General features: G+C 44.4%; 1 protein-coding gene across 1 annotated transcript in view; it reads left to right on the top strand.

Annotated features, from left to right (window-relative positions):
* LOC103769984 (T-lymphoma invasion and metastasis-inducing protein 1-like) overlaps window positions 1–15,419 on the top strand; it is a gene marked incomplete at its 5' end in the record, with an annotated part of 36,930 nt that extends 21,511 nt beyond the window's left edge. The window contains 3 exons of the mRNA XM_008937231.1: window positions 2,999–3,223; window positions 13,290–13,393; window positions 15,300–15,419. Of these exons, the coding sequence (XP_008935479.1) occupies window positions 2,999–3,223; window positions 13,290–13,393; window positions 15,300–15,419 (449 nt within the window). The remainder of the gene's footprint in view (window positions 1–2,998; window positions 3,224–13,289; window positions 13,394–15,299) is intronic.
* Window positions 15,420–18,022: the final 2,603 nt, after the last annotated feature.

The following is an 18,022-nucleotide window of genomic DNA, read 5'->3' as shown; positions in this document are numbered from 1 at the left end:
CAACACTTGGACCAAAACCCAGCCGAGATAACAGAGATGGCTGCTGGACCCGACCCAGGGCAGAGCAGGATACGGCTTAACTGCACCTTACCCAAGCTGAGGTCAGCCCTGCCACTGCCATGCCTTTGCTGCTTTTCCCATTCATTGCCCTTTCCAAAATGCCCGCACTGCTGCTCATGCAGTCATGGGATGGGCTGGTCAGGGAGCTGGGCAGCTGAAACCTAAACAGATTTTAAAGTATATCATGAGGAGCATGAAAAATGAGAAGACTCTCATAACATTAGCGTACGCAGAGTCCTCAAAAACACCTTCAGAGTTTTCTTGGCAAGTGGTTATATGATCTTGCAGAGCCTATTCTGACAGTTAGCTGTTGCCAAAAGCAGTGGTGGCAGGTCTCGCCTGAACTGCTCCAGCAGCCTTGTGCTGACTCTGGCACTCTGCTGAGCGGCTTCAGCTCACTGTCTTGATAGAAAACTGCTGTGGCTGTGGCAGAAATGTGTGGCTGACCTGCTAGCAACTTGGGTTGGCTTGTCTTGCAGTGAAGTGAGTGCCACAGGTGGCATGGGGGAGGAACAGGACTGCCCAGACAGAAACTGGGAAGGAAGAAGCAGGAGGCATGGAAGGGGGAATAGTTCTGGCTGAAGGGAACCTGGAGTTTTGCTCAGCTGTAGCCTCTAACCCTAACTTGAGAAAAATCACACAGGTGGTGCTGGAGGCCACTGCACATGTCTATTCAGTCTGAAAAGACCATCTTTCTCTTTCCTGTCCCTCCTCACCCCACCTCAGTGCCACACGATTCCCTGGCTGACAGCATTGGTCTTCTTCCAGAAGCCGGAACAGGGGCTGGGGGTTGACTCTCTGTCAGCCTGCTACAGGGAAATAAAACCCTGTAGGTTTCCTGTGGGAGCAAAGAGAATGTGATGGTAAGAGTAGCAGGGTTTCAGCAGGGCTTTCTTGTTAACGTTTGACCGACAATTTAAATGAATGCATGAACATAGACTGCCTCTTGTGGGGCTGAAGTGCTAAAGCATGCTTTCAGTGATGCCTTGCTCTTCAATGACTGATGTGAAATGCCACTTCTGTATGAGCAGTACTCGGCAGGACATTGTGACAAGATACCCAGAGTTAGCAGAAAACAGGGAGGAAAGTTCTTTCTTCATCCCATTATTTACATGCATGTTTGCATTTGATTGTACTTACTATAGTAAGTCTAACCAGATGAGATAAAGCATTTAATTTTAAATCTTTCTTCCAATTAGAAAATTTAAACTTTATTTTCTCCTAATAATTTTTTAGGAAAATTTTATTTTTTTCTGTTGGTCTGCATTAGCTAGACCCCTGTTGGAATCTGTGTTTGACTGTACTGAGACGTGCGTGATGCTTTATCCCAAATGATTCAAACAGGGACTACAAAGAGTAAATTAACCCCCAGATACGATGTTTGTGGTTGCAGGCATATTAATGTGCTACTGTTATGACATGGCATCACTAAGTAGAATAAATGAAATAATGTGAAATTCTTGACTTGCCTTGTTTTGTCCTTGTTGCAAATATGATTTTACAGTCCATTTACTTTGTAGCTATTCCATCTAGTTTATTTTATTCTCTCTGAAACTGCACACCACGCTACGGTTTCTGGGCACAATTACATGCATTTAGAAAAATCTCAATTTTCCTAAAGAAGCTCTTTAGCCGCCTCCCTCCCACATTTCTTTCTTGAATGTGGGTAGATGATCTGTTTCCTGAAGGGTGCCACTGAGCTCTCTTCACAGCTCATGCTCATCGAGTCAGGCCATTCAAAGGTGGTAAGACTCAACCTTCAGTGATTGCCCGTTGGCAATTGGACTGTATGGCCTGAGGGCAGGTCACCCCCACACAGAAGCTCTTTTGGCCATATAAATTCCGTGTAAACTCCTGTAAGTGCCAGGATGGTGACCGGGATGCCACAGTGGTCCCGTTGGTGCAGAGTCTGCATTCCCACCTGCAGTGCCCCGTGAGCCAGCTCCTGGGGGATGCCTGCAGAGGACTGTCAGTGTCATCCTCAAGTGGAGACAAAAGCTGCAGTGTCAGGAGCAGCTCTGATGATCGGGGCTGTCAGCACCAGTGTGCCTTGGCATGTTGCTGCCTCAAGATTATCTGAGATTAAACTCTGGTCCAGCTTGCTGCTGTTAGTCAGAGGGTGGGCCCGGCTGGCTGAGGGGAAGGTCAGGTTTCCTGCAGCACCTCGGGGGGCTGCACGTCATCTGTCAGCAACTCCGTGTTGTTGCGCCTGAAGCGAGCAGGAGTCAGCTGTTTACTCTCTGCAGATCCCCTTTTTCTGTTGGGTGCTGGTGCTATAAATAACTCCTGAAATCAGATTGGGAAAAAAAAAAAATCATGACTAACTTACCAAGCGCTAAAATTTGCCTTTTGAAGATCTGTGAGCTAGGATGTGATTCAGAGAAGGCCAGAGAAGAGGGTATCTGAAGTCCTACACTGTACACTGCAACTGAGTGTGAAATGTTTACTCTCCACCTAGGTGTATGGGTAGGTGCCCACTTTCAACAAAAGCCTTCACTTGTATGGAAGGTTAAAAACAAGAATCAAATCAGCCCAGCTACACCATCCTTCCCCTGTCCTGTGGGCAGTGCCTCAGAAGACTGACTCTCTTCCTCTGTATGTAGTTATTTGCGAGCAGTATGTTGTCTAGGGTGGCTTGCTGTACAGTGGCTGTTCCTTTGCACAGTGATGTGAAGAAAAAGTGGGTATCTTGTTGCTGGTATGTTGTGAGGGATGTCCTGGACACTGCGCTCTTAGGGATGGTACTGGAGTACCAACCAGCCTGACGATAGATCTCAAAAAAGTCCATCAAATTTCAATATAATTTGCAGTCATAAATGTTTTATGTCTAGATGTAGCACTGTCTGGTGCTTCTTAAACACCCCACTGAGCTCCTTGATGTCTGTGGGTAACAGAAGCATTACTGTGCAAGTCTTACCTGTTCTTTTCTGTGTCACAGGCCTGAAAGCTGGTGATGAAATTGTGGAGATTAACAAGAAAGCTGCTGTGGACCTGGAGCCAGCTTTGCTGAAAGATGCCCTTGTTCAGCCGTCGCTGTGTCTCACTGTGCGCACCTATCCCCACATCGAGGAAGGGCAGAAGCTGATGCAGCCACCACCACGTCGCTTGGAGAACCCATCTGACTTAAGTGACAGTGCACTGGCATTTGCTGGGAGCAACCAAGGTACTGGGTTCAGTGTACAAATTACCAGGAAGATTCACACTTACAGTGTGCTGGTGTAATCCCATTGATCCCTGCATGCAACTTCCATGGTGGAAGCGAGGGGAATGCACTTCCTTGAATGTAATTACTTGACTGTAGTTCAGATTACAGTCTGAATGCACTGGGCAGGTAACACATGGGACCTCTGGAAGCTGTAAAGTATCATCTGTGGTAGCAATGAAAGGTGTACAGGGTTAGGCTGTGAAACGTGTCATCACCAGATGCATGTCACATCGTCTAACTGCCTACAGCAAGTCACAGAACTAATTGCTCACTTCTGGACTGCTCAGGAGGTGCCTTCACCTCTGGATTTGCCCATACATACGGCAGGAAAGGGAGAGGGGATAAGCATTCACCCTCTCTGGGATTAGCCGGGAGCACAGGAGTCTGTGTGTTTGACGAGACACACAGGTAAGTCAGAAGGGGCAGTTCAAACCACCAAAACATAGGGATTGATGTTACAGCCAAGTGTATCTAACTGGTCCCATGGCACACTTCAGTGGGCAGGAATGTCCCTGCCCACCACGCTGCCCTGTTCAGGGAACTAAACTGGCAGAATATTAATCCCTAGCAAATGTGAATTTTTTGCTGCTAGTTTAGCTTTCTGAACCAGCTGAGGACGAGCACTTCTGCTGGGATAAGAGAAATAGCTGCAGAAGAGCAGACCATCTCCTTGGTGGCTGCTGGCTGTTACCTTTGTAAGACAACAGTGTTGGGAGTTGCTCTGGGATAGTAGGAAAGCTGCTGCACTATGTCTTCTCTTGCCTGGTTAGTCAGGTCTTACTTGCTGGCTTCTACATGCTCTGTTCTCGAAACCAGATGAGGACACTGGAAGTACCTGCTTGCTCTAGTTTTGTGAAATAATTTGAAATACATGGAAAATTAATGGAATGATCAAAAAGAAGTAATTGCTAGATAATCAAAACTATTCTGAGCTAAGATAAAGTCTGACTTTAAGTCAAAGGTAAATGAAGTCTGAATATGTTGCAATACTTTCCTCAAAGTAAAGGTTTCAGAAATGTCAAAATAATTGTTTTGACAACTATGAAACGGTTTTGTTTGGGGCATTTGGAATAAAAAGTTGGAGCAGGACTTCACTGGTGCTGAAGTTAGCCTTCTCCCAGGACACTCCAGTCTGATTGCTGCAATCACTCAGAGTGGGGGCTTCTGGGATGGGTCTGGGTGCAAACTGGAGCTAGCCCAGGAGCAGTATGTGTGCATTAGCGTGATGCTGAGTGGAGTGAGAGAGACTGTGAGAGATAGTTTGCTTGGGCTTCAGAACCAAGCTGACTCACGTCTGCTTGCTAAAGGGTCAGGGAGGTGTATAGCCTTTCAACATTTCTAGATGCTGCTCCGTTTTTGCTTAAAACACTGACTGCAAGTGATCTAGCAAAAATGCCACTTTTCAGGTGATGGGAACACAGAGTAGATAAAGGGAAAGCTGGATGTCTGGCCTGACTTTGGGGGGAGTACGATATTCATAGCAAGTGGAATAGCATGAACAAGAAAGCTTTCAAACAGCTTTTTGCAAATACCGCTGAGGGGACTGATAAAAGCAGCCTCAGTAAAATGTGGGATAAACCCCTAAAGGCAGTTAAAATTAAACATTTTCAGAAGGACATTTTCCCTTTATAATTTTCATTGAACTTCTGCCAGTTAGACTTTTGTGCTGAAAAATCAAGCTCGTCTTGTGCAGTTTTATAGCTGGCCACAAGATGCCCCCATTTCCTACTTAACACCAGCTTTTCACGGACCCCATCCTTTTGTCCTTGCTTGGGCTTTTTCACTGAAAGCCCAAGTGCTGAGTCCTCATACCTTGACTATTCACTGAAGTGGGTATCTGCCCTGAGTGCAAAGAATTGGGAACTGGGAATTGTGTATTTATGGAACGTATTTCTAAGGCAGAGGAGTCACATTTCGTAACAGTTTCAACAGCTGGTCTCAACAAGCAGTTTCTCCATCACTGTCAGTTCTCAGCATCGTTATTTTGAGGGTCTTTAAAGGGTTCCTTTGCCTTCCTGAGGATGAGATGGTGCATGGTTTGCCAAATGTGTCTGAAGAGCCTAGCATTTGCCTTTCAACATTGTCCAGTAGTCACCCTGCATGCCTCGTGAAGTGAAGATGTAGGACACGGCTGATGGACGTGTCATGGCTAAATCAGACCTCCCACCACCGCTGCTTTGTAGACTTGACTTCCTTTGTGCTGCTCTCATCTTGAGTCATGTCTGTCCTCCTTTTTAAGCTTCTCCTGAGCTGGGATTTTGTGGTTATTGCAGTGGTGTGGAACAGTTGCTTTTTTTTTTCCCATGTCCTGCAGTGAGCATGTGAACTGTCTGGTGGGCCAAAATGCCTTTTTCTTAAATAGCTCCCCAGGACTGGGTCTAAGCCTGGGGACTTCCATTTCTCTTCAGATTTCTTTCAGTACAGCTGCCCTTCACTTCTGGTGTGCTGCAGTCAGCCCCTTCTTTTAGGCACAGAAACTGGAGCTCTCTTGACATTTGCTTTCCTTCAAAGTGCAGCACGTTCAGGTGGGAATCACCTTCATTCGTCCTCAAAGGGGGAGGAATACTTCTTTAACCAACAGAAGTAACACAATAGCTCATCAGCACATGTGCAGGTGTCTCTGGCAGCTTCTGAAAGTGCTTGCAGTTCCCTCTGAAGAATGACAAGCTGAACAATGCCAATGCTCTGATTTGGGATGACTTAGCCTGAAGTGGGAGTGAAGTCAAGGATCTGCACCCAAGTGTGTGATTGGGAGGCAGGCATTTTGATCTTCCCCATCAATTTCTTTCTATTTAGGTGTTTGTAGAACACAATGTTTTACAGAAACCTTGCTTCTTCTGGCCCTGTCCTTTTTCAGGGATTTGTTACCTAAAATGGGATCCACATGAAATTTTAAAAAGCATTATGTACTTTTATTTGGTAGATTATAGCTATATCTTAGATTTTTGGTCTCAGCTCCACAGTTCCTTGTAGTGAGCAGTTGAGTATGAAATACCACTGACCCATTTATTTGTGTCTTTGTTGACTACTGGCAGTATGGCTGGCTAGGCAAATCTGCTCAGTGATTTTTGTTACATGCCTTATTTATAGCATGCAGATTTTTTCTTTGATCCTGAAATAGTCTAGCCCTCCTTTCAGCAGGGAGGTGAAACATTGCCAGGCCAGAATGCCAGCAGGTATAAATCACCTGTAGCTACATCCATTTTCCAGAAATTCAGGGCCCAGTTGACTGATCATGGTGATGCCCTGTCATTATCTTCGTCACTAGCAATTCTTCATTGGCTATGAAGGCAACAAAGGATAAAGGTTTGGTTGTTTTTTTTGTTTGTTTTTTTTTTTTTTTTTTGTGTGAGGCAAATAATATTGTGTGTTTTCAACAGAAAGATGCTGTGTTAGATTTTTAAATTTTGTTATATTTTTTAAGAAAGCGCTCCTAATGCCTTATTACTCAGTGGGAGGTCTTCCAGGAGCAAAACAGGGATGGGTTTTTGGGAGTTGACCTCCCTGAAGTGACTGCCTGTGCTCCTGTTAAATACAACATCTCTTACAGCTGTTTCATTATCTGAAACTACCTTGTATATTGTGAGGTTGGGGCTAGAGCTTCAAGTCAGCTCTGTGGCAGTGGCTATTTCAATGTGTTTACTTAGCAGGTTGTTCTTGAGATGACCTTGGATTTTATATCTCTCATTGAGGGGAAAAATATAATCTTGGGTATGATATATACTTTCCCTTAGGAATTCGTGCTGCATCAGGCTTGCAGAGCCACAGTTTTTTGTTTCTTTCATCTATTACTGTTTTTCCTGGCTTTCAGTCTTCTCTCTTGCTACTGTAGTCTGCATAAATCTGGTTGAGGAGGACTAGCTCTCATTCTGTATGGAGCCCCGCAGCATGTTTTCCTTATTGCCTAAAAGGATTAGTGAGAGCTGTCTCCCCTCCCCATGATGAGTGGTTTGTCTCCCCATGCTCCTCCCTTCAATCCAGGGAATGAGAGACTGAAAGCTGGAAATGCACTCTTCCATCCCCCCCCGAATCATAAAGAAGATGCTTTGTTATTAGAAGGGGATTTGAGAACGGGAGTGGTATCTATTGGTTCATGTTCTCCCCACAAATTCACTACCTGTTTTTTAACTCCGGGTTTGAGTTTCTGCGGTTTAGGCTTTGCCTGCTCCTGTATTTTGGAGACAAGCATGAGGGATAACTCCACTGGGATAACTGTGAGCCACATAAATCACCATGGAGAATGTATAAATGATAAAAAAGAAAGTACACCCCTGTTTTGAATAGGTATATTAATCTTCTAGATGTGAAGCTGCTAGATATTTTTAAGGAGTTATTATTTTGTCATTCAGAAAGCAGGAGAACCAGAGGCTGAGGCTAACACACACTCTGAAGACTGTGGTATCAAACTGGAACAAACTTTCCTTGCACTGTAAGAATGGCCACTGTTTTTCATTCCATCCCCATCTTGTCACAGCTGCCCTTAGGCCAATTAATTTGTATTTCAGAACAAGCTGAGACTAACAGTAACCTTAATTTCTTCAGGGTTATTCTCCTGAGGCAGATAAATAATTTCATACCTTTTGTAGCGTGTTAAAAGATATCATTATCATTCAATGCTTGATTTAACAATTCCAGGGGCATTTACTGCAGCAGAAGTCTGAGGGTCTTGCATACAATTAGAGACACGCAGAAGTGTTGTTCACAGGATCTGTTTTCTAGAAGCTTTTAAAAGCCAAAGATGAAGGACATTGCCTCAGTCAGAATTCTGTTCAGAGGTCTCATTCCTGGCTTTTCTAAAGCCTGCCCGAGCCGCTGTTGAAATAAGCAGCGTGGCTATTGGCACCTTAGTTTTTACACGGAGGTTTTGTTTTTCTGATCCTTCCCTTTCAGCCGCAGTAAGCAGACCTGCTCCCTGCCCTGGGGATGGCTCCCCTTCATTTTCTGGCTGTGTTGCCGCTCCCCCTGCCGGCTCCGGGAGCTGGAGGCTGCAGCACGGTGCTTGCACAAGGAAAGGCTAGTTTTTATGATCTCAGTGCCCCTGGTTTCCCCGGTCCCCGAGCACATGCTTCATTTTAACATCTGTGAAAACTCCTGTTTATTCTAAAGGGGCTACTCCCAAGTGTATTACAAGTGTTTGACTAAGCTCCTGACCTGGGGAGGATGAAAAGTGACTGTGATGCAGTTGGTACAGGGAAGATTTCATTGAATCTGCATTTTTCCCAAGAAGAGTGAATGAATTAAATGACATTCAACATAGATTTTTCTATATTTGCACAGTTTATTACCTGGTTGAAATGGAAAAGGAAGCAATAGAATCCTGACAAAAGGGAAAGAGAATTATGGGTCTTGTTCTGTAGCTCTCCAGGAAAGGCAGGATTCCCCAGTTTGTTTCTATACTGTTCTTTGTTCACTCAGTTGACTATAACTGTGATAGTTATAGTTGGCTTTTACAGGTCTTTGGAGATGTTATCGGCTCTGTGGGTCTTCCAAGTGGGGCAAAATATTTCTTCTTTTATGTTTCAGTGTTTCATTTAAAAATTTTTTTTAAATGCATGCTTAGCTTTTTCATTGTAGAATCATAGGGTGAAATTTTGTTTCAAAAATTTAATCTAAGAGATAATTTCCTGTAAAATTGTTCAGTTTATGACAGATTTCCTTTTGAAAGGTACTCTGTTGTCATAATGGGCCTGTTCCGCAGCAGCATTTAGAAATGACACTTTCTCTTTAAAGAGGCTGATGTTGAGCTGCCCAAGTAAGCGATGCTCTTTTCTTCTAAGACCACAGTGAAATGTCAGCTGACGAAAGCACTTGGACGCTGAGACCTTTGCAGCCCTTTTTGTGGGAGCACAGACACCAGAGTGTCTTGGCTGGGATTCAGCTGGGGTAGTCACAGTCTGCCTGGTCCGTAGTTCTTCTGCGGTTTTAGCTTGGATGGGCGCCACTCCTTCCTTCCCTCTGTAAGTGATTAAGCAGTCTGACTGAGTTTCATCAGTGAAAGAAGTAGAGAGGAGCACAGTGCACCTTTTGCAGAGAGCTAGCAGGGGCTGGCAAGCAGGGAAGGACACCAAGCTGAGCTCCTCAGTCTCTGACACTTGCTGGCTACAGCAGTCCCAGAGCTCTGCCCCAGTCACATGGCAAGGTGCTGTGTGGGGCACTGAGAGGTGTAAAACAGCCTGCTGAGGAGACTGAGGCGCCTTAAAGTTACAAATCAAAGCTTCCAACCATCTAAGCCTGTTGTTGCTTCTGGCCCACAGCACCTAATGTCCTAGCAGATGGCTGCACTTGCTAGCACTGCCCTGCTCCTGCCACTTGAGAGGACCACACTGAGTATTGCCCACTCCACACCAATGAGGCTTTGAGATGCAGGGTTTTCTGATGTGTGTGCTGCTTTCTGTGTTAGGGTGCACATTTCTGAGCTTTGCACCATAGCTGACAGATCTTGGCTAGGAATATTTATTTCCACAGCATTAAAAAAAAAAAAAAACCAAACAAAAAACCCCCAAAGAATCTGGCACCAAGACAAGGACTTTAAGAGCAGTACCAAATATTGTGGAAGTCTCATTAAAATCTTGAGTGACAGCAACCCTGCAAATTGGAAGCAGCAGCTGTGGAAAATTTTAGCGAAGTGTTGGCATGGTGCTTAAGCTTAATGTGATTCTCCAGGCCTTTAAGGCAGCACCTTTGCTTCTGTGATATAAGACTTCCTTTTATTTTGTTAGTTCTAGCCATAAGTAGAGTTATTTAACGAGCATTAGTCATAATGTCATGGGTATTAGGCTGCTGAGGCAACTTGGAAGCTCTTGTGACCTCCATCTGTGCTGGTGGCCACACAGATTTGACCCCCTTTACCTGCTGCTTTTTGGATTTCCCTTTCTAATTCCTTACTGTCAAGTAAAGCCCATGTGTTATCATCCCTAGCAAGTGGTAGTGGCTGGGCAGCGTTCAGGTGCTGCAGAAGGAAATGAGCACATTGTCCTCAGAGCTCCTTGCAGAGCTAAATAAAGATTTACAGGGCAAAAATAAAATGATGTAATGAGCCTGACAGAAATGGGACGGTAACTGGAAGGTATTAAAAGGCAGGAGTGTGCCACGTTACTGAACTGATTGCCTGCATTTAACGACGAGCAGATAAACCTGCTAAAGTTGACATTGGCTTTGGCAGCTTAAGACATTAGAAATACCCTGAGCACATGTACTGTGTGACTGCTCATTAAGGCGTAAGTGAAAGATTGCTGTCTACTGGGTAAAAGTGTTTATACTGCAGGAAACAGATTAAGTAGTGTTTTAATATACAGGAAAAGAAAAAGTGGTGGTTTAAAAGGAAAACCCAAAACCTCCAAACAAACATTATTTGCCTTGGCTTGGGCTGAGAAACAGCTGTAAGTTGTATTTCGCACAGCTTATAATGGGAAATTAATTGCTCTAAAAAAACATGGACTGCCCCAAACAAATTATGGCACATAGCACTTTTTTTTTTTCCTCTTGTTTTTTTTTAGTGGATGGCTTAAGAGTTTTAAGACCATTTCACACACTAATAGAGACACCAGAAAACTGATAGTCCCAGTTGATAAAATCTGGGCAAGGCTCAGAAAACCTAACTTCTTACAGGAAAAACACTTCTTCAGATAGATTTTGTGTTGCCAAACAACCCCTACAGGCACATAATTTTAAAAACTAAACCCTATCTTTCCAGAAGAGAGACGTGTCTTCCAGAAGCTACCTTTTATGTTCTTTTAATTTCATTTGATGTCAAATTTAGCTCCCTCCCAATATGCAGAAGGTGTTTCGAATTTATTTCTGGATTTATGTATTCCAGTTTTTCCAAATTATTTCCAGACTCAACAAGACAGAAATCTTGTACAGTCATGAAAATTGTTTTTGGTAATGCTGGCTGAATGCTTGCAAGAGCAGCAGGAAAAAGTTGGGTACTGAGGAACCTGGGTCTAGATCTCTGCCCTCAGTCTTGGCGTAGAGAACCTTACCTAGGATGTGTTTGCAAACCAACATTGTGCATTAGCATAAAACTCCTTGAAAGGACAGAAGTGGCTTTTCCATTGCAGCAGAAAGAGCAGCAGAATTTTTCTTACTCGTTTAGGAATCCTATTTCTTAGAGACTATCATTTCTATATCATGAAATATATTTAGTTTCAGTGTAAATATAATCAGATATACTAGATGTGTGTAATCAGGATTTGCTTTTTCAAAATCTCTTGATTTTTAAAGCAGCTTGCCATTTTATCTGAATTAAAAAGACCATCCTCACTTATTACAGCCTTTTTGGCCAAACCACAACAATTTTTAACTGAAATGCATCAGTACAACAGACGTGTGTTGTTGTCACTGTGGCCTTTTTACTCACAGCATTGCTGTCTAGCCAAATGCTCCTTATAGACAAATATACATGACCTACCTAAATTGAAATGTCTATTTGAAAAATAGCAAGTAACATGAGAGTCAGCATGAGACTAACATAGAAATGGTGCCACATCTGATGTGCTAAATTGCTGTTCATCTTGGTAAAACGTCCAGGTTTAAACCTAGCAGTGAATAGGAAGGATGGCTGCTGGGTCACTGGGATGGCTGCTGGGTCACTGGGTGCGGACAACATAGCAGTGTGCTGTTGGGCTGCTTGCTTGTAGGGCTAGCAAACAAAAACCCCAAACACTGGTTTGGAACAAATTCTATGCTGGTACAGAGAGATGTCAGTTTTCCACCAAAATGTTTCTATGCTACGTACTAACAACGCAACCAAAAATTATGTTAATATAATCTGTTGATTCTTGGGTTTTAAAAAGCAGGGATTTTCTGTGGTGCTGCATCCACTGAACTTTGATTAGGTTTTTCTGCATTACCTGAAGAAAAAATGTAATGGAATAAAAGGTATAATCCCTGGTGGGACGTTTGCTGTCCTATTTGTGTGGCATGGTGCAGGCAGGGAGGCATACTCCAAAACCACCCTTCCCCATCCAGCCTCAGAAGTGGCACCACAGAAAAAATTCTTCTTTATGGTGTTGAGGGGAGGAGTGGGGAAAGGTGAAAAGAAATTAGTGTCTGGATTCAGCTGCTGTAAGGTATCTCTTTATGCCAGCTTGAAGGTCAGTTGAAGCATGCAGAAGATTGCTGGCAGAGTTCAGTCCATCACTAGTCATTATAATTTGTCATAGCTAGAAGCTGAATGTATATGAAATCTCTTTTTTTTCTGTGAAGACTGGCTAAGGTATAGTAATACTGCTTCTTGTAGCTATTTGAATCAGACAATGAGATCCCAAAAAAAGTTGTTTGTGCACAGAGCTCTCAGGCTGGGATTAGTTCTCTTCTTTCATTTGTCACTTGCAGGTAATTCATTATTTACCTACAATCAGTCACAAAGGAGTTACTAGCTGTAACAACAACTTAGTCTCCAGTAGATTGCTCAGGCTTAGGGGTGTATAGTTGTTGCCACATACTGACAGAATTTAGTTTTCAGTTAATGTAATAAGCTCCTAAAAACTGCTAAACCCAGGTTTGCTTCCACCAAAATCAACACAGAAACTCAGTAGTGGGTGTGTTATGCCAAAACTGCAAGCAATTAAAAATCATCGTGTGCAGCTTAACTTGGAGGAAGGGCTGACCAAGACTTGCTTCTTGGCATGGGCTGCCTGTTCACGTGCTACACTTTCCATTTGAAACTACTGAAGTATAAAGGTAGGCAATTGCTCGCCAGCCAAGAAATTAGTATTAAACATAAGAATTTCCATGTGGCATTTTAGCCTTATCACTGAATCAGCTTTCATAGTTTCCAACTACAGAGTGTGTCTGGCCATAACCTATTTATTTTTACACCTGTAGTTAAACCCGGCCCCTGCTGTAAACTGGGGTAGTCTTCTGAGGTCATCAGGTGCCTCTGGCATGAAGTCCTGTTGGCATGTACTTGCGAGCAGGACGAGGTCTGGCCCTTCGTGGGAGCTCCACGTCTTGTCACACCCAACTCTTTGGAATTTTGGAAATTTTGGCTGGGTTTTCACACATGTCTTAATCTCGGCAGGGCACTTGCTTTGCGGCGACCCAGACGGCTCTGCTGAGACAGCTCCGGAGGAGGGGGAAGCGCAAGATCTGGAGTCATCTGATGAGGCTGATAAGATGAGCAAGGTGAGAATGTTGCATTTCCACAGCCACAGCTGATGTGGTGGCTTCACAGCTGCACACGATTAGACCATCTTGCCCTCCTTATTTGGAAGGTGTTTATGGATGATGAGGGATGTAACAAATGACAGCTTTGATGATGGCACATCGCTGCCTCTTAAGTGAGACTTGTGCCCTTTTTCCAGGGTTGGTTTGCATCTTCAGTGTCTGGTGGTAATATTCTCACGTAGTTTTCAAATGGGCTGGTTTATCACCTCCTTCACCGCAGCAGGTCAGCTAAACCAAATATTCAGGTGGATTGTTATGATATCTTACTCTTCCATGATTCCTATACATAGGAGGAATGTAAGTTAAATAGTATTTCCTTAAGTCAATAGCATAGTGTACATGCTAGTTTTTAAATGCAAACTAATTACAACCAATCTACCTTAAACTGAAGCAAAACTATCCAATTATAGCTAAAAGGTTGTGCAAATGGATTACTAATTGCCATCTATTAAGGGATGGGTTTCACAGTGGTTGGTAGTTCTAACTTGTTCTGGTGCTGGGGAGCTTTACACAACATTAAGCTTGATGACTAGTGGCTTTTGAGGCAGAATCAAGTGAGATTATTTTAAAGATGCTGATGGCTTTAGGTGTTTTTTTTGCATGGGTGATGGTAAGAGATTACAGCTACTTTCCTACAAAATTAATGATCTAATGAGAATGAGGTCTCAGCTCGTGCTTATGTAACAGGTGTTTTTTTTTTTTCTCAGCTCTTGTTTTAACTAAAATGTGTTATGGTGAGCTCTGAGGTGGTCACTGTGCTATTCTACTTGTCACTAGCGAAAGGAAGGAAAAGACCTTGGCCTCTTGTTTCCTGGTCTCTTATGTCATGCTAGCCTGTAGTTTTGTCTTTGATAGCCAGACAGTGGAAGTCAGATAAGAGAGAACATTCCTATGCATGAAATACATGCAGAGCTTGCATGCAGAGAAGGTGATTACTCATAGTTTGTTTCCAGGTTTTATTACAGAATTTATTCTGGTAAGTACAAAGAATTTATTCTTCAATAAGTAGAAGTGTTTGTTGGTACTTGGGGATTTTTAGCTGTAAAAACGTGGGAAAATTCATGTGCTCTGAAAAGAGGCTCTTCTGTTAAACCCTGAAGCTGTGGAAGAGCACGGAGCAGAACACATGGCTGCTTGGGGAATACATGTTCTCACTGTGCTTTCCACAGCTTTCTATTTCTGAGCCGTGCGACAGGCTGTGAGGTTCCATTTTGTATCTTGCCTCCTGGATCTTCAGAGCTGTAATCGCATGAAGCAAGGCGTAAGGATTGCATGATTAGCCCTTTGGCTCAGCAGATTTAGTTAAACTGAGAAATTTGTATTAGCAGCTCTAATGCTTAATATTCATATATTGGAAGAGTAATTCGTAACTCTCACAAGCCTCGGTTTCCAACGAGGGGAACATCTGCCTTGCTGCAAATGAAATGTTGACCTCAGTACGTGTTTTCTTTTAAAATTCATAAACGTGTCTTCTTTTGTTTGTGTGATATAGAGGGAAGTGAGTCATTTTGCTTTGCTTTCGGTTTGCTGTGGCACAAATTACTTGAAGTAGCCTTCCATAAAAAAGGGATGCGTGTACATATAGTGTATACATACAGTGTGCTCAATGTGGCCAGCTCATGAATGCCACTTTCCCTGCTCTGTACCAAGCTGCTTTTTCTTGGTGGTTCCACTCTAACAAAGGGTACAGACACACCCCAAATTATTCAGTAATGCCTACAGAGAATTCTAGCATATGGTAGAGGGGAGGGGAAAAAGCTCAATCAACAGAAGGGGTTTCCTAATCCCTTTGCTTTTCTGTGTGCTTGGAAAAGCTGATTTGTGTGAGGAGTAAGAAGTCTGCAACGCTTGTTTTTCTGTGGAGAGTCACCGCCACCTGGATGGTGCAGTGAGGCGAGAGGCAGAGGTGTTCTCCTGCTCCTGCGCTGCCGCACCGTTCCATGCTCCTCGGATTATATCCCAGAAGGTTAAGCTGATGTCCTGAGCCCTGTTTTACATGGGTTATTTTTGTACGTGGGAAGTGAAACACTTTGCCCTTCCACCACCAGGAGGGGCATGTTCTCCTGCACTCCCATTACTGCCGCAGCTTCCAGTCTCCCTCGGGTGGTGGAGTTCAGGGGACACTTTCTTTATTTTCTGCCCTTCTTGACAAAGGCAGGGTGGGAACGCTCTTATCCACGCCACGCACTGCTGGGCAGTGGAGGAAATCCATTTTGACTACGCTGGAGCCTCCTGGCTGCAGGCAGAGTTGCCCTTCTTTCAGTGCAGGTGCAGCTTTAGCAGCTGAAGAGCCGAAAATAGTGTTTGAGTGCTTTTGCCTGGCGGTAGCGGGGTCCTGAGGCGGGGGGCGGGGTCCGGCCCGCGCCGCCGCTCCGTGCCGTGGTGCCGGCCGGCTGCTGACGCCCGTGGAGCGCTGCGGAGCAGGAGAGCTCCAAGCTTCTCTGGGGAAAATTCCCGGCTTTCCAGCCCGCAAAGCGATCCTGCGGGAGAGTTAATAATTCATGGGAAAAGGAGAGGAACGCGGCACCGCGGCTCTCCTTCAGCCGTTCCAGTAGCACAGGCCAGGTAGGCGTTTTATGGAGGTAAGCTGTGTGAAATCCTACCAAAATCTGGGCTCGGGTTCCCTCTGACTTACCTGTAGCTTTCTCACGTAGGTCATAGGTGGGTGTGTAACACAGGAGGTACTCCAATGTGTCGTCCCTTCTCCTCATCTTTCCCTTCCAGCCCAGCATGTGTGCATGTGGGTGTGTGTTTTCTTAGTCGTGGTGCATTTGTTTCTTAATCTGCAAAAGCCTCCAAGCTGTTGATGGTGGTGAAAGATTTATAGGGTACACCAGTAGCTGTGAGGATTCCCCTCCCTTTTCTGAAAATCTTGTCTTCTCTAGATCCTATCACCATTGTCAAAGGAATCATTATAATAATAAGCAAAAATTAGATGTCTGTAGAACTATTCTGATAAAATACTAGAAACTCATTTCCAAGGTGTCAGCAGTGCCATGGTGTGGGATAGCTGTGGTTCTCTGGACTCACTCCCTATCTAATTTCATGACATCTTCCCCTTGTCAACCAGACCTCTTAGGTACAGTATCTCTTGGGTTGAAACTTGTGTAAGCAGTAGCAAGCAGGTAGCTTTCTGGGTGCAACTCTTTTCCTTTAAGCTATGCAACTGGCAGTGGCCTGAGTTATGCTCCCAGTTGCTTTTGCTCTGGAGTGATCTCATAACTTTTTTTTCCTCTCCCCATTTCATGTGGTTGCCAAGAGGAGAAGATTGCTGGGAGGGAGAAAAGTGGGAGAAAGGAAAGCCTACTGTCTGCTGCTTCATGAGGCTTGTTTTCATCTGGCATGTGAATTCAAGTTTCAGGCTGTTTACAAACTCTAGATGATTGCCTCCACCCCCCCCCCCCCCCCCGTCATTCTGCAACTGAACAGAGTATCAGGAACATTTCATACTAGAGCAATTTCTTAAATGGTTACTTGCCTCTGTGGTCACCTGGCTTGGCCCTTTGAAAGTTGTAAACTGAAGTTCAAAGGAGGTACCCTGAAAGCTTGAGTATATGTATGAGTTCTTAACGCTGGAGGTTACCAAAGGCTAAGGTGGGTGTTGTGTTGCATCTGAAGATCAGTCTTTGTGCACATTTTTTCCTGTAATGGTCCTTTGAAATTAATTGAGGATATATTTTAAAAACTGTCGTTAGTTAAAATACTGCAGGACACTCATTTCTTTCTGTTTCTAATTAAAAGGCATCTGACTCTTGAAATGAAAGCTCATTACCTTGCAGCACTTGTGCTTGAGGGAGTGTGCTGTAATGGGCTGTGTGTGTACATGCTTATACCATTTAGAGGTGGGTCTCTTTTTTGACAAGAAAATAGGTCATCTTCTCTCTGCAGCATTATTCAAGACGTGAATTAAGTCTCAGAACCTTCAATGTGTTGCAGTAGATGTGAAAGGATTAAAACAGGGATTTGAGGGGTAGGTTTTCCAGTAGTGTATCTGGCTTTTTAAAGTTCTTTTAATTCTGTGCCTCTGCCCCTTCAGATGTTTAATATTCTTCAGCAGTGCCGTTCGTAGCCAATCGGCTTCTGCTCAGCCACAGGCAACAGACATCTATATTCCTGGGCTGCCTTCACCTCCGCTTTGCTGCATTTCAGCCTCGCTGCTGAAGTTCTCCTCTTAACAAGTCTATCAAGAGCAGCATTGAATCTCAGCTTCAGATGGTAGCCGGCTCCAAATTTCAGTGATGTGGTGAGCGAACGAGACCGGCTGCAGATGACACACGTGGAAAGGTTTTGCTTAGAGAAATGTGCTCGCTGCCTTTCCGCATTAAAATGCAGCCGTCTTCAGCCCTGCATACCAAGTAAGCAGCACGGAGTAGATACCTGGAGAGGGAAAGTCTTTTGGACCAGCTGATTGTGTGGAGAACTGGGATTGTCCTGCTGGATGAGTGACAGCTCTTCCCAGCGATGTCTGCTCTTTGGAGAGTTGGCCGCAAGCTCCGGAGCGAGGGCGGCGGGCGAGCGGGGGATGCTCCGTGCCACGCGCCGCAGTCGGTGAGCAGCTCCGCGTGCGACGGACGCCGCTGCGCCGAG

The sequence above is a fragment of the Merops nubicus genome, unplaced genomic scaffold (assembly GCF_000691845.1).
Source record: "Merops nubicus isolate BGI_N331 unplaced genomic scaffold, ASM69184v1 scaffold41233, whole genome shotgun sequence".
Lineage (NCBI taxonomy): Eukaryota > Metazoa > Chordata > Aves > Coraciiformes > Meropidae > Merops > Merops nubicus.
Note: the sequence above shows the minus strand (reverse complement) of the source record. Positions and strands in the feature narration are given on the sequence as shown.